Source organism: Pezoporus flaviventris, unplaced genomic scaffold (assembly GCF_033815535.1).
Source record: "Pezoporus flaviventris isolate CSIRO_AGI_PZ_B2104156 unplaced genomic scaffold, CSIRO_AGI_Pfla_v1 ptg000093l, whole genome shotgun sequence".
Taxonomy (NCBI): Eukaryota; Metazoa; Chordata; class Aves; order Psittaciformes; family Psittacidae; genus Pezoporus; species Pezoporus flaviventris.
The window spans coordinates 2,563,880-2,576,490 of record NW_026892641.1 but is presented as its reverse complement, the minus strand read 5'-3'; the positions used below and the strand labels follow the sequence as shown (position 1 = coordinate 2,576,490).

General features: G+C 47.6%; 1 protein-coding gene across 2 annotated transcripts in view; it reads left to right on the top strand.

Moving 5' to 3' along the window:
• CBL (Cbl proto-oncogene) overlaps positions 1–11,528 on the top strand; it is a 34,549-nt gene extending 23,021 nt beyond the window's left edge. For both annotated transcript variants that reach the window (XM_061476189.1, XM_061476190.1), the window contains 11 exons: positions 824–961; positions 1,570–1,657; positions 2,118–2,249; positions 2,341–2,544; positions 3,811–3,942; positions 4,911–5,288; positions 6,208–6,302; positions 6,803–6,958; positions 7,378–7,481; positions 7,955–8,137; positions 10,401–11,528. In XM_061476189.1, coding sequence (XP_061332173.1) covers positions 824–961; positions 1,570–1,657; positions 2,118–2,249; positions 2,341–2,544; positions 3,811–3,942; positions 4,911–5,288; positions 6,208–6,302; positions 6,803–6,958; positions 7,378–7,481; positions 7,955–8,137; positions 10,401–10,681 — 1,891 coding nt within the window. In that variant the 3' untranslated portion in view covers positions 10,682–11,528. The remainder of the gene's footprint in view (positions 1–823; positions 962–1,569; positions 1,658–2,117; positions 2,250–2,340; positions 2,545–3,810; positions 3,943–4,910; positions 5,289–6,207; positions 6,303–6,802; positions 6,959–7,377; positions 7,482–7,954; positions 8,138–10,400) is intronic.
• Positions 11,529–12,611: the final 1,083 nt, after the last annotated feature.

Sequence of the window (12,611 nt, the reverse complement as noted above, 5' to 3'; positions counted from 1 at the left end):
CTTGCCCTGCCTTCATGGGGTGACTTACCTCCTGCCCACCCCTCCCAGCTGTCACAGCAGCTCCCTCAGGCCTGAGCAGGACACAGAGGCAGACCCTGCCTGAATGAGCCTAAACAATGGGGCATTTAGGACCATAAATAAGGGCGTGTATCTATAGGCCCCATAACTTTCTGGTGTGTACACATAAAACCAGGAGAGCTGAGTGGATTGCAGCCCTCAGAGCAGTGTGTACCTTTGAAGGCAGCTTTAGACAGACAAAGCAGCATGATGGTGGGCAGAGTAGGCAGCAAGGTAATGCTGCAGGCTGGGCACACTTCAGAGGCTCTGTGGGGCAACAGTTTTGAGCTGCCCAATGTCCTGAATAGAACTTGGCCCAATGCAGCAAGGCTAACAGCCTTTCCTTTATGCCAGAAGGGCCAAGTGTTAATTTCTGGAGGTTGTTACTATGTGGTTGATTCTGTGCTGGTTTTAAGAATGGAAACCTTGTGTCATCTGTTGGGTTTGTTGTTTGCTGAGGGTTTTTTGAAGTTAATTTGAAACAAATGATTTTAAGGCTGCTAACACTTTTCTTGCCCTGGACTCTGGCTTTAATTTCACCTGGAGGCCAGGGCTTGGATGCTTTCCTCAGTTTGTATCAGGTTGCAAGGTTCTCCTTTGATCTGCCTGGGGGATAATTAAGGAAAGCTGGTATAAATCAAGTTATCCCTACTAGGTTTTCGTTTGCTGTCTAGAGATAGCCAGGCAATGGCTGCCTACTTGACCCTCAGTCTTCTCTGTCTGCTCCAGTCCAAACTGAAGTTTCCTTTCCTTTGTGTGTTTTTAGTTATATTTTCCGATTGAGCTGTACACGGCTCGGTCAGTGGGCCATTGGCTATGTCACTGCAGATGGGAACATTCTTCAGACAATCCCCCACAACAAACCTCTCTTTCAAGCACTGATTGATGGCTTCAGGGAAGGCTTGTAAGTAACTTTAACAAAATCGAGTTTTCTGCCCTTTTTTCGCTGTTTGCTCTATGAATGTTCATCCTGTGATGAGGGCTTGAAGTCAGTCAGTCGAGTGGTAAAATGTACCTTCTGGGTTCATCACGAGAGAGGCAGCACATTGCAGAGCTCAAACAATCACTAAGACCCTTTTGGACATCTCTTGGCTCTTCCTTTTAATTTAGTTGTTGATTCAGCAAAACAGTTCAATTGCCAATAGTGCCTAATTTGAGCCACTGCGACTTCTATTATGGTATCAGGTTTATTACCCTGCCTATTACAGTTTCACTACAGGATGATTTAAGAAGAGTAGCCTGGGACCATAACATCCTGTTTGAAAGGAAAATTGCTGTCAGGAAGGAAAAGAAACTTTTCTTTCGAAGAATGACATTTTGGGGTTCTGTCCCATAGTAAAATCCTTCCAAATCTCCTTCTGAATTCAGAATATCTTGAATTCCCACCCTCATTCTTCTCTTTCCTCCGCCCTCCCCAAAAGAAACCTTATGTGTGCGTTCATGTGTGTGTATGCACGTGTGTATATACACACACAGAGAACAAGATCTGTTTTTTCCCCCAACTACTTACAGTTATTTATTTCCCGATGGCCGGAATCAGAATCCTGACTTGACTGGCTTATGTGAACCCACACCTCAGGACCACATTAAAGTTACACAGGTGAGCAAGGTATTCTGTCCCATCAAACTTGCTAACTTTCTTCCTAATTCCTAGCCTCCTTAGCTGTTTGTAGGATTCTGGCTTACTTGGTATCCCCAAGACTTTGTTTTTAAGGATGATGTATTTTACAGGTGGGGATTTGAACGGTAGGGATGAGCAGAGGAGATTGCAGAGGTTAGGTAAAGCTTTATGCGGGGCTGACAGTTGTAAGGTTTATTTGGGTTTAGGATGTTTCTGACACATATTCGTGCTCTTGTGCCATGCAGCACGTCTTGAGCCCTGCTTTTGGGACACCTACATGAAAATCTGGCCTAGCTTGAAATCCATTCTTTTCAGACCTTGACAGGTGTATCTAGTGCATAAAACCATAGTGAAATCCTTGCAGATCTCTGTTCTCCTTTGCGCCGTGTTCTTGTGTTGGGTTTACAGCATTAACCCCGTATGTCTGTCTTGCCCCAAGGAACAATATGAACTGTACTGCGAGATGGGCTCCACGTTTCAGCTGTGTAAAATATGCGCTGAAAATGACAAGGATGTGAAGATTGAGCCGTGCGGCCACCTGATGTGCACGTCCTGTCTCACTGCGTGGCAGGTGAGGTGTTGCCTCTTGTTAAGCCCTGTGAGTAAGGCTAGTTGCTCTTTGACAGGAGTGGTGTATAACAGCTCTCTTCTCTTCCATGAAGGAATCAGAAGGCCAGGGATGTCCTTTTTGCCGCTGTGAAATCAAAGGCACGGAGCCAATCGTAGTAGACCCGTTCGACCCCAGAGGAGGAGGAGGATTGTCACGACAAGGGGCAGAAGGAACTCCCTCGCCCAATTATGATGATGACGACGACGACAGAGCTGATGATTCCCTCTTCATGATGAAAGAACTCGCTGGTACCAAAGTAAGGTCACCAGAGCGTGTGCTAGTAGATGTGGCAGGATGGACGCAGACTGCGTGTTGTCCATCAGTTTTCTGTGGTGAGGGTTGTCAGACCTTATAGCACAAAAGATATCACACAGTATGGAAAACATGGATTTAGGATCAGTTTTGTCCATTTAGTTCACACTGTCAGTTCTATTAAGCAATGGTAATTGCACTTGGAAATCCTTGATCTTTTGTGTGTTGTCTTGAAAGAAGGGTGAAAAGGCTGGCTTGACCTGCTGGAATGTAAGATCTAGGTTTATAACACTTCTCTGTATACTCAGCAATGCTGTTTTTGATTTATTAGCCATAACTCACTCATATCAGCAAGAATTCATCCATTTTCCCCAGTGATTAATACAGCCAACTAGATAGAGTCTTACCAAGGTCCTCATGACTAATGGGGTAGAGGGCAGGCTATTTTGCTCTGCAAGTCAATTTGACTGTCATTTTTTTATATGGTGTCTGATAAATCTGTATAATAAAGGTGTGATAATTCTCTGCCATTAGTGCTGCGTCCTTCCAGGAGATGGGCACAAGACTGGCATTCTGTATGGATCCCTGCATGGTTTACTTCTTTCTAATAACGTGTTGCTGCTCTTGCACACCTGCACTTTGCAGTGTTTTACTGCATAGGGAAGTGGGTTTGAACTTGGCTAGTTTTTAGTAGTTGAATGCACGAAATTAAGTTGCCTTTCCTGGTCAGCAAGAAGCCTTTACGCTGGTTTACCTGTATTTCTGTTTAGCTTCCACCATGTAAAGTCGTGTATTAAACAGTAAAACCTATTCCAGGAGGTGGTTTTTGAGAAAGCAAAGCAGTGTGACATCCTGTCATGGTCTGCAGCAGGCTCTGTTGGCGCTAGTGAGCACAGCGGCACCTGCAGTGAGTTTTGCAGCAGATCATACCCTCTTGTGTTGAAAAGAAGCTTGCTCCTGCTCAGGGAGGGCCCAGTAAGGCAGCAAAACAGCTTTTCTGTTACTGCACCACCACTAAGTGTGCGTTTTCAGTTGTGTGCCACAGCTAAAGCCACTGGTGATCTTCAGGGCTTGCTGAAAGTCAAATGCTGTAGTGCTGGGAAATTGCCTTCATTCCCTGGTGTGTGATGGTTACTGATACGGTAGTTATTGTTAATTCAGGAGCAGTATTGAAGCCAGTACAGATCACAGAGCTCGAAAGCCTCTCTAGAGGAAAGGAGCTCTGCTGGGGTTTGCCATTTGTTGATTTTCCCATTCTCTTCTTCCTCAGGTCGAGCGTCCTCCTTCTCCGTTCTCAGTAGCTCCCCAGGCCACCCTTCCTCCCGTGCCACCACGACTGGATCTCTTGCAGCAGCGAGTGGCCAACCCGCCTGGGGCTTCCAGTCCTGGGACCACTTCAAAGGTCAAACACACTGCTTTCCCTTTCAGCTGTCATTTTGGTGGGGCAGGCAGGGAGGAGAGCATTGTGGTGAACCTCTGTGACATCCCCAAGTGCTTTCACACAAGACATTTTTCTTCTTCCTTTTCCTGTTGGGCCATTTTCCTTCCATTCCCCCTTCCATTCCAGTCCAATCTGTCCTGAAAGCAAATGCTTCCTTCTGGAGAGTCCCTTTTTGCTGTTTAAAGGGCCTGTCTTTTCTTCACATTTGCCCATGCAATTGCTAGAAAGAAGCCAGTCCTAAGGTGAAGTACTTGCTCTTTTAGGGTGACTGGTGTCCTCCTGCTGAGCTACCAAGTTATTGTGATTACCAGTCTCTTCACTGGTTTTTAGCCTGTGCTCTTTGGAGCTGCATTTGTGGGCTTGTGTTTCGTTCTAGCTATCAGGGAAGGTGTCGTATTAACTGCTTGTCTGATTGACTAGCAGAAGGCAGCAGTATGGTCTTGGTGGCATCTGATCACTGGCTCTTGAGGTACAGCAGCAGTTGAGCTAGTTTGGATGAAGTAATGAAATGATGCTTGAAAATTCAGGCAGAAGAAAACACCCATTTCTATGACTGTTCGTGGCTGACCGATGAACGTTAACTTGTATAACTAACCCACAGTTGCATCGGTTCTGTAAGTGATGGGTGTGCTTTGGAATCCAATCTAGTGCTGATGTGAGCTTCTTTTCCTTCTAGAAAAATCATCTGGGGTATTTAGTGTCTCGCTGTAGCTGCACGTAGGTACCCTGTTATCTCTTCAAGCCTGTAGAGAAGGTATCTCGGGAGGGTTAGCTTGTGGAGATGTGGAGAGTTATCTCCACACCCTTTGAGATAATTTCATGTAAAAATAGATAAAAGCTCACCCTTCTGCTGCCTGCCTCCCTCTTTTCGATGGTTTGTGGCTGAACTACCTTTGTTAAGCAATATTTCGCATTCCCTTGCCCTGCAGGCTGCTCCTGGTGCTCTTCACAAGGATAAACCTCTCCCAATCCCTCCCACGCTCAGAGATCTCCCACCGCCGCCGCCTCCGGACAGGCCACATTCCATTGGGACCGAAGGTCGACCTCAGAGACGTCCCTTGCCCTGCACACCGGGAGACTGCCCTTCGAGAGACAAACCACCCCCTGTGCCCTCCACCCGCCAGGCAGATCTGTGGCCATCCAGGCCCATTCCAAAAGCCCCCTCTGTAGCTCTCAGTCCCGGTGACCCTTGGGCTGGGAGAGAACTGTCAAACAGGCACTCCCTCCCCTTCTCCTTGCCCTCTCAGATAGAATCCAGGGCTGACAGCCATCGGCTTGGGAGCACGCTCAGCCTGGACAACCCAGGGGTGAGTAGGCCTATTGGAGGTGAAGGTAATCTGTAAGGAATTAAGTCTTCCAAGGTGTCCTCGTAAGGGATAGAATATTCATTGGAATAGGGTGCACCAAGGAAGAGGTGGAAAGGAACTGGTGAATCCTGGGCAAGGGAGAATAATGGGAGGACTTCCTAGGGAGGTGCATTGGTGCCTCGTGGGAGCTAGGCTGAAATCCCAGTCTGAACAGTCATGAGGCACAGTTTCATGATCATAGCTCACTTTTCAGTTCTGAAAAACTGGGAATCTTTTGTGCTGGGAGCTGGAATGCTGCAAAAGTGCAGTTTACTCTTCTCAGGAGCTGTGATGAGTTTAACACGGTAAAATCTGAGTTAAATCTGGATCTGTTACCAATGTCAGGATGTGTAACTTAATAGTCCAACATATTGTTCTCTAAAAGAAATCCCAGGCAGATTTGCCTGGTTTTTTTGTCATTCCATTCCCCTAATTTTTCCTTTTTAAACCTCCAGCTTTCTCCAATTGAGAGGCAGGACATTTTGAGCCAGATTGTCCAAGAAAATAACACTTGGACATTTGTCATTCTGTCTTGGGATGTGTGTGCTTGTCTGCATCCTTTTCCTCTTGTCCCCTCTTTTGGCCTTCGAGCTGTTTCAGCTGAATTTGCCAAAGCCATTGGAATCTCAAAAGTTACGAAGTTCCTGCAGGTTTTGTGTAAACAAGCAGTTGGATACAGGAGGAAAACCCAGCTGGTACCCACACTGAGGGAAAACTGTCGCAGAACTCCAGGATTTCTAAGGCATTAGTGAATGCTTTGGCGTAAATGAAGATGTTTCGTTCCCCCACGGGCTGTTGGGAATGACTGGCTGACAGCTTGGCAACTGTGTTGTTGGTATCTGTGGTGGTTCTGATTCCTGGTTGGAATTTTGTCTTGCAGAGCTTGAACAGTGCTCCCCCAACAACCTCAGAGGGTGAGCACCCCAAGATTAAACCCTCCTCATCTGCCAATGCGATCTACTCCTTAGCTGCCAGGTCTGTTGTTTTCTAGCTCACATGCTTTTATACCTTACAGAATGGTAACTGTAGGGCTCTCTCCATGCTGGTGCCTGGGACAGAATCTGACACAACTCTGTCAGCCTTAATTTCAACCCCTAACAGATTCAAAATATCCAATCTAAAGGAAGCAGATTCAATCAGAATCCCAAAGCTCTGTGGATAGTGGTGGTCGTTCCCCTTGGCTGTGGCAATAGGAAACAGGCTACAGTTGCTATTAGCTCTTGTATGAATTCACTTTTGAGTTGGTATTTATGTGAAGTGGGTGGTGTGTGATGTGTATGATTGCATTATGAGCTTGTGTCAGTGTGCCCGTGTACCTGGGCTGCTAAGAATGCTGAAGGCCAGATTATTTCTGTAGTCAGAATCACTCTGACTGCTTGTTCCATCCACTGTGGATTTTAAAGGCCACTTTGGTATTAATCAGATTTGGTGTAAATGTGTTTCTCATGTTTATATATTGTTTCTTCTGCCTCCAGACCACTGCCTGTACCAAAACTGCCTCCTGGGGAACAGTCTGAAAGTGATGAAGACACCGAATACATGTCACCATCCTCTCTGCCTGTAGTGCCTCCAGGTCCTGCTGTACAAAAACCGGAGCTCAAAATGCCTTTGGAAATGGCTCAGAGTTTACGGTGAGGTTCTGTTTGTGTGTTTTGGGCTTTCTCCTCCCAGCTCTGGGAAAGCTTTTGCTTATTTGTTTACTAGGGGGGAGATTTTGCTTGCTGGGTTTGCTGCATTCCCCCAGTGATACTCACCGGATCTAGCCTGGCATAGTAACTATACATTCTGCTTGATAGCAGAATCCCTATACAGTATTAAAGGAGTCAGATAAGCACTCCCCTGTCTTTCTGATAGTAACCTTTGGAGAGCAGCAGCAACTGAAACTCTAAATTCTATTAAAAGGTGGTGTTCTGGTGGTATCAAACTCCTTTAAGCCAATACGCTCTATTGCAATGGACGTTACTGAGCATTTTCTAGAGTCACAGAGACTCTGCATTGGTGGTTTACTGCTGCCACTTGTCTGAAGAGAAATGCTTGTTCTCTCCCTCAGAGTTTTAGACTGCGACCAGCAGACGGATGGCTGTACGTATGAAGCAATGTACAACATCCACTCCCAAGCAGCATCCTCAGCTTTCGAGGCTGTCAACACTTGTGGTGAGTGGGTGTGCTAAAAAAAGCCCTGAGAAACTGGAGGACAATGGATTGGTCCCAGTCACAGTTGGAAAGGCGTTTCGGGCTCAGTTAAATGTTACGTGCTTTTGCTGTTAAAACAGCCAGGGTGCATGGGGAAACATCTGGGTCTCTACTGCAGGCTGCATCGCGTGTGGGGATGTTGTTGAGGAGCCTGGTTGGAATGCATTGTAAAAATAACAGTTGTTCTAAAAGTTGCTGTTTGGAAGGTTCTTATTTTTTTTATGGGCAGCAGTTGTCAGCCCACATTTATCATAAGGATTTTTAATCTAATGCTACCTTCTGGAAAGAGCTTCTGTTGAACGTGGGGTTTTGGCAGCAAAACCTTTGTTCTGTGTCCTGTCAATGTTTGTGGACTACAGGGGACCAGCGTCTGCCCCGAGAGACAGAGGCTCTGTTCAGTGCCAGCGCTCATCAGAATGTGCCTCTTCTTCTAGACGAAGGGGATCTGGCAGCAGCCACTGCCAGCAACGGCCCTGAAGAGTCAGAAAATGAAGAGGATGGCTATGATGTCCCCAAACCACCACTACCAATTGCCATCGCTCGTCGCACCCTGTCTGATATCTCCAATGCCACACCTGCCTTCAGCCGAATGTCTTTGGAAAATGACCCTGTGACAGGTTAGAGAACGTGGTATTCTTCATGCTGTAGTGGGTACCGATGGCTTGCTATGCACTGTCACTCACTCGAGGGTTTGTATGTAAGCTGTGAGGGTTTATAAAGCAGAGGTGTTTATTTCATCACTGAGCTTGCAAATAGCATTTAAATCACTGTTAGGAAAGCCTTTCCTCAGCTTCAAGGATATTCCTCAAGCCACTGTTTCCTACAGGGCATGGCATCTGTCTTGTGCCAGGGTGTACCGGGGCACGCAGCAGATCTTCGGGACGTTACTTAGAGCTGTTAGAAGTAGATGACAGTGCTGGCCTTGCACAGCTTGGCTCGGTCTCGCCTGCGGTTGCTCCCAGCAGATGGCACAAGTGAGCTGTTTGAGGCCGTCAGTTCCCTTGAGCAGGGACCTTAGTGGCTCAGCGAGGTCAGCTTTTTGTCCCTGGGGAGTAGAGGACATCTTGTCCTTGTGGCTGTAAGCGCATCTCCGAAGGGAAGACTAAAGCCTCATCTCTCCAAGAGCTGAATAATGCTCGACTTATTCCCTACAACTGCCCAGCAGCTCTAAAGGAAGCTCTGAAACGTTTCCTGTTGGGGGGCTTTCCGCATTATCTGAACACCCTGGTGATTTGCCAAGTAAGAGGAGTGAGTTTCTTGTTCCTTATGGAGGACCATTTGCTCCAGTGAGTGTTTTGTTCACCTCCTTCACCACTTCCCCTTCCCTGGGCTTGCCCTTCTTTGGCACAGGGAAGGGTTTAGCAGTGCAGAGAAGTTTATGAGCTTTTGCCACTCCTCCCTGCTCCCTGCCTCATTGTTTAAGTCTCACTGTGCTGTAGAATGTTGCTGAGAGGGCTTAGAAAGGGCAGAGAGAGCTCACATCCTCCTCCCACGTGAAGCACTCCCCTTAAACATTGACTCCTCTTTGTTTTTACAGCCCTGCAATAACAATGCTATTGTCTGGATGTGTAGTGGTAGGAGATCTGCTAATGAGGAATGCTGATTGTTGCTGCTCTGGGGAGCATATGCAGTTTTGTGAAACACTGGGAATTGGCCCCTGCTGTAGTCTGGTGTGAAGCACACGTGCCTAGCCTGGGATGCATTTGGGCAGATTTATGTTCTCCCTACAGTTTGGTTTCTTAATCATTTACCAGAGGAGCTGTGCTAGTGGTTGTCCTTTCAGATTGACCCACGGGCTCTGAAATTTGATCCAGTGCGAGCAGAAAGAGCCAATTCAAAAGGCACTTTAGGGGAGAGAAGTGGGTAGTCCCTTTTCTCCACTCTACAAAAAGCTGTTTGTGTGTCAGGAGCTTGGAGGTTGAAGAGCAGGGAGCTGAACTGCATTGTGGTTGGGGAGGAAGCGCGGATGAATTTGCTTCCTGAGGAGCCTTCTCCCTCTTAGTGTTTTCAGTGTGTTTTCAGAAAGGCTCTGCAATGACTGCTTCTCTTCTGACCAGTGCTGCAGTGCCCACTCTTACAAAGGGCTTGTTTGGGCATGCTTAGCCTTATGGATTTGTCTGTTGTACTGCTAGAAAGCTCTGTCTTGATTGCCTTGAGGACATTATCCAGGAGACAAATACAACTTTAAGGTGGTGTCAAATGTTCATGCAGGAAAGTTGCCTGTGGTTTGCAGAGTAGGGAAGAATGCTCTCTGCCATGCTAGATGAGGTTAGAGCTCAAAGATCTATCGGATGTTGGATTAATGCATTAAGCAGCATTGGTTTTCCCTAAGGCCTTGGAGTGTTATGTCTCTCGTTTGGTTTATTGGCTATTCTTTTTCCTTCCCACGATGTGGCTACTGGCAAGTAACACATCTGAATGACTAAGGGGAAAGGCAGAACAGGCTGAGCTTATTGATCTGCCATAGCTGCCAGCCATTAGGTAGGGTGAGCTTCAGCAGGAGCTCTTGTAGGTGGCCCTGGCCTGTAGAGGAAGGGAAGAGACCTTTCAGAGACCATAATTCACTTGCTGGAGCACTTACGGTGGATGAGTTGGAACTGATAGATCTGGTTTTGTGCACCCACTCCGTCAGCACGCTTCAATGTGGCCAGCAGTGTGAGGCAAGATCAGTTAAACCGGGGGTTGCTGTCTGATTCTAGGAGGCAATGGGATGTTTGGTGAAGTTGCATATCCTTACAGGCTAGGCTGGTTGGAGCAAGTGGCGTAGCTTTGAGTGGCATTCTTTGCAGTGCCATTTATCAGTCTCATGTCGTTGCTGCGTTGTTCCAAGCAAGAGTTACGTCTCCTTTCTTGAAGCAATGCCTTTGGTTCTCCTTCCAGGTTTCTCCGATGGCTCTCAAGTTCCAGAAAGGCCGCCAAAGCCGCTACCACGGAGGATCAACTCTGAGCGGAAAGCAGGGAGCTGCCAGCCAGGCGGAGCCAGCAGTGGGACCAGTGCATCACTGCAGCTCTCCAGTGAGATCGAGAACCTAATGAGCCAAGGCTATTCATATCAGGACATTCAGAAAGCACTGGTCATTGCACATAACAATATTGAAATGGCCAAGAATATTCTCCGGGAGTTTGTTTCCATTTCCTCCCCCGCGCATGTGGCCACATAGCACATTACCTCCACGCCTACATCTTCTGTGGACCAACTGCCTGGGCAGCTGTAGCCCAGCTCCGCACCAAAGGGGAAGGGGGTTCCTTTAGAGACTTCGTGCTGAGGTCGGTCCTGCCTCTCAAGAGAATCAGTTGTCAGGTTTTTGTGGTTCCAGATTTCAAAGCAGTGGGATGAAACGGAGCAGAATGGTGTTTTATACAGTGTATGTTTTGGAGTCCTTTACCCCTACCTCTTGTTTGAGAGAACAGATTTCTTTCCAGGGTGTTTCATAGAGAAAGGTCTCACAACAAGGGATTCCCAAGCTGATGCCCTGGAGGCTGGGGTGGGGGGGAGTGTTTTGTGCTGTGAATTCTAAGTGAATGCTCTGAGAAACCAAGTCTTGAGGTCGGCGTGGTGTGTCCTGTGGTTTGTGGTACTAGGTTTGGATCTGTTCGCTGCTGTGTGTCTGGCTCAGGCTTTTTAGGCCAGCTGGGAGGTCACTTTCTGCTGGGAATAAATAGGAGACCTCGGAAGAATCTTTAGATTGCTTCCCGTTTGCCGTGGCGTTTCCCTCTTGCCTGTAACAATAGCATTTCTTGCTCTTGAGTCAAGTCCTCCCTTTTTGCCTGGAGATAGCTTGATGAGCTTCTGTCAGGCATTTGGATCTCAACAGGGCAGGGATTTCTCTCCTATGTGTCCTCTTGTCGGCAGCACTGTCAGATCCCAGGCAGCTCAGCATGCTGAAAAGGTTTGCATGTTTTTGAGGGGTGGGAGAGGGTGGGAAGAGCTGGAGGCAAGAGCTGGCTGCTGCTTCTCCTTCTTTAGCCTTGAGCATTCTGAGCTTCGATGCTCAGACTTGATGGAGCAGCCGCCACTGGGCGCTCCCACACGCTCTTCCTCTGGGAATGGTGCACCTGGTAAATATGATGTTTTATTTATCTTACTTGCATGGTGACTGTGCAGAGTAGTGGCCTTCACACACATTCCATCATCTCCTTCCGAGAGCTTTTGCAGGAGCCAGCTGTCTTCGTGCCAGGCTGTGTTGTGGAATTGGTAGGTGCAGCTGATGTGTTTGTTGGTGTCTTACCTGCTTTGCAGTATAAGAAGTGCAGCAGTTCTCTGCATGGCTGTCACAACAACATGGGGGGGGGGTTCTTCTTTCCATTGCCATTACTCTAAGGTATTGCCAGAGCCTGTGCTGAAACAGATCTGGGAATCTTCTGTATTTGTAAAGTGATCACATGGCTTTAAAAGTCAGTACTCAGCTGTTACTTTGGAAAAAACCTGACTTGCCTACTCAGCTACTTGACTCTGTTCATATGTGCTTGACGTGTGAGAAGTGTGCAGTTCCTTCTGAGAAGAGTTAAATCAAGCAGGCACGCACGCATCGCAGCCTGACAGATGAGCAAGTGCTCTGTGTACACTGAGAGGCCATTAGCCTTTCGAAGCATGGCTAACATCACTGGCATCTCCCAAAGGGCAGCAGTAGTCACTAGGCAAAGGACTGCTACTTGAAATACTGTTGGGGGGGATTATTGGATGCAGGTTAGCCTTTTTAAGAGCCTCGTGGCTGGGCCCAGATCTCTGCTTGCAATTGGCAGAGAGGACCGACCAACTACTGGCAAAGGGAACTAAGCATGAAATGTGTGGTTTATGTAGAGTATAGGTGTCTCTCTAGGCCTACAGCTTTATAAACTGGTGCAGTGAGTTCCAGTCAGTCTCAAAGCAGGAACTGTCTCTCTTTACTGCTCTGCATTCTGTAGTAAGGAATATTTTCTCCCATGCTGTAAGGAGATCTCCTGCAGCACTTCCAGGCTGTCACCACCGTTGCTATTTCAGGGTGAGGGCTGAAGCTTGGAAATGCAACACACTGGGGAGATGCACGTCAGCGGGCACGGTGCTCTGCTGTGGTGAACAGAGAGGGCAGGAGCGGGGCCTGAGCGCTTCCC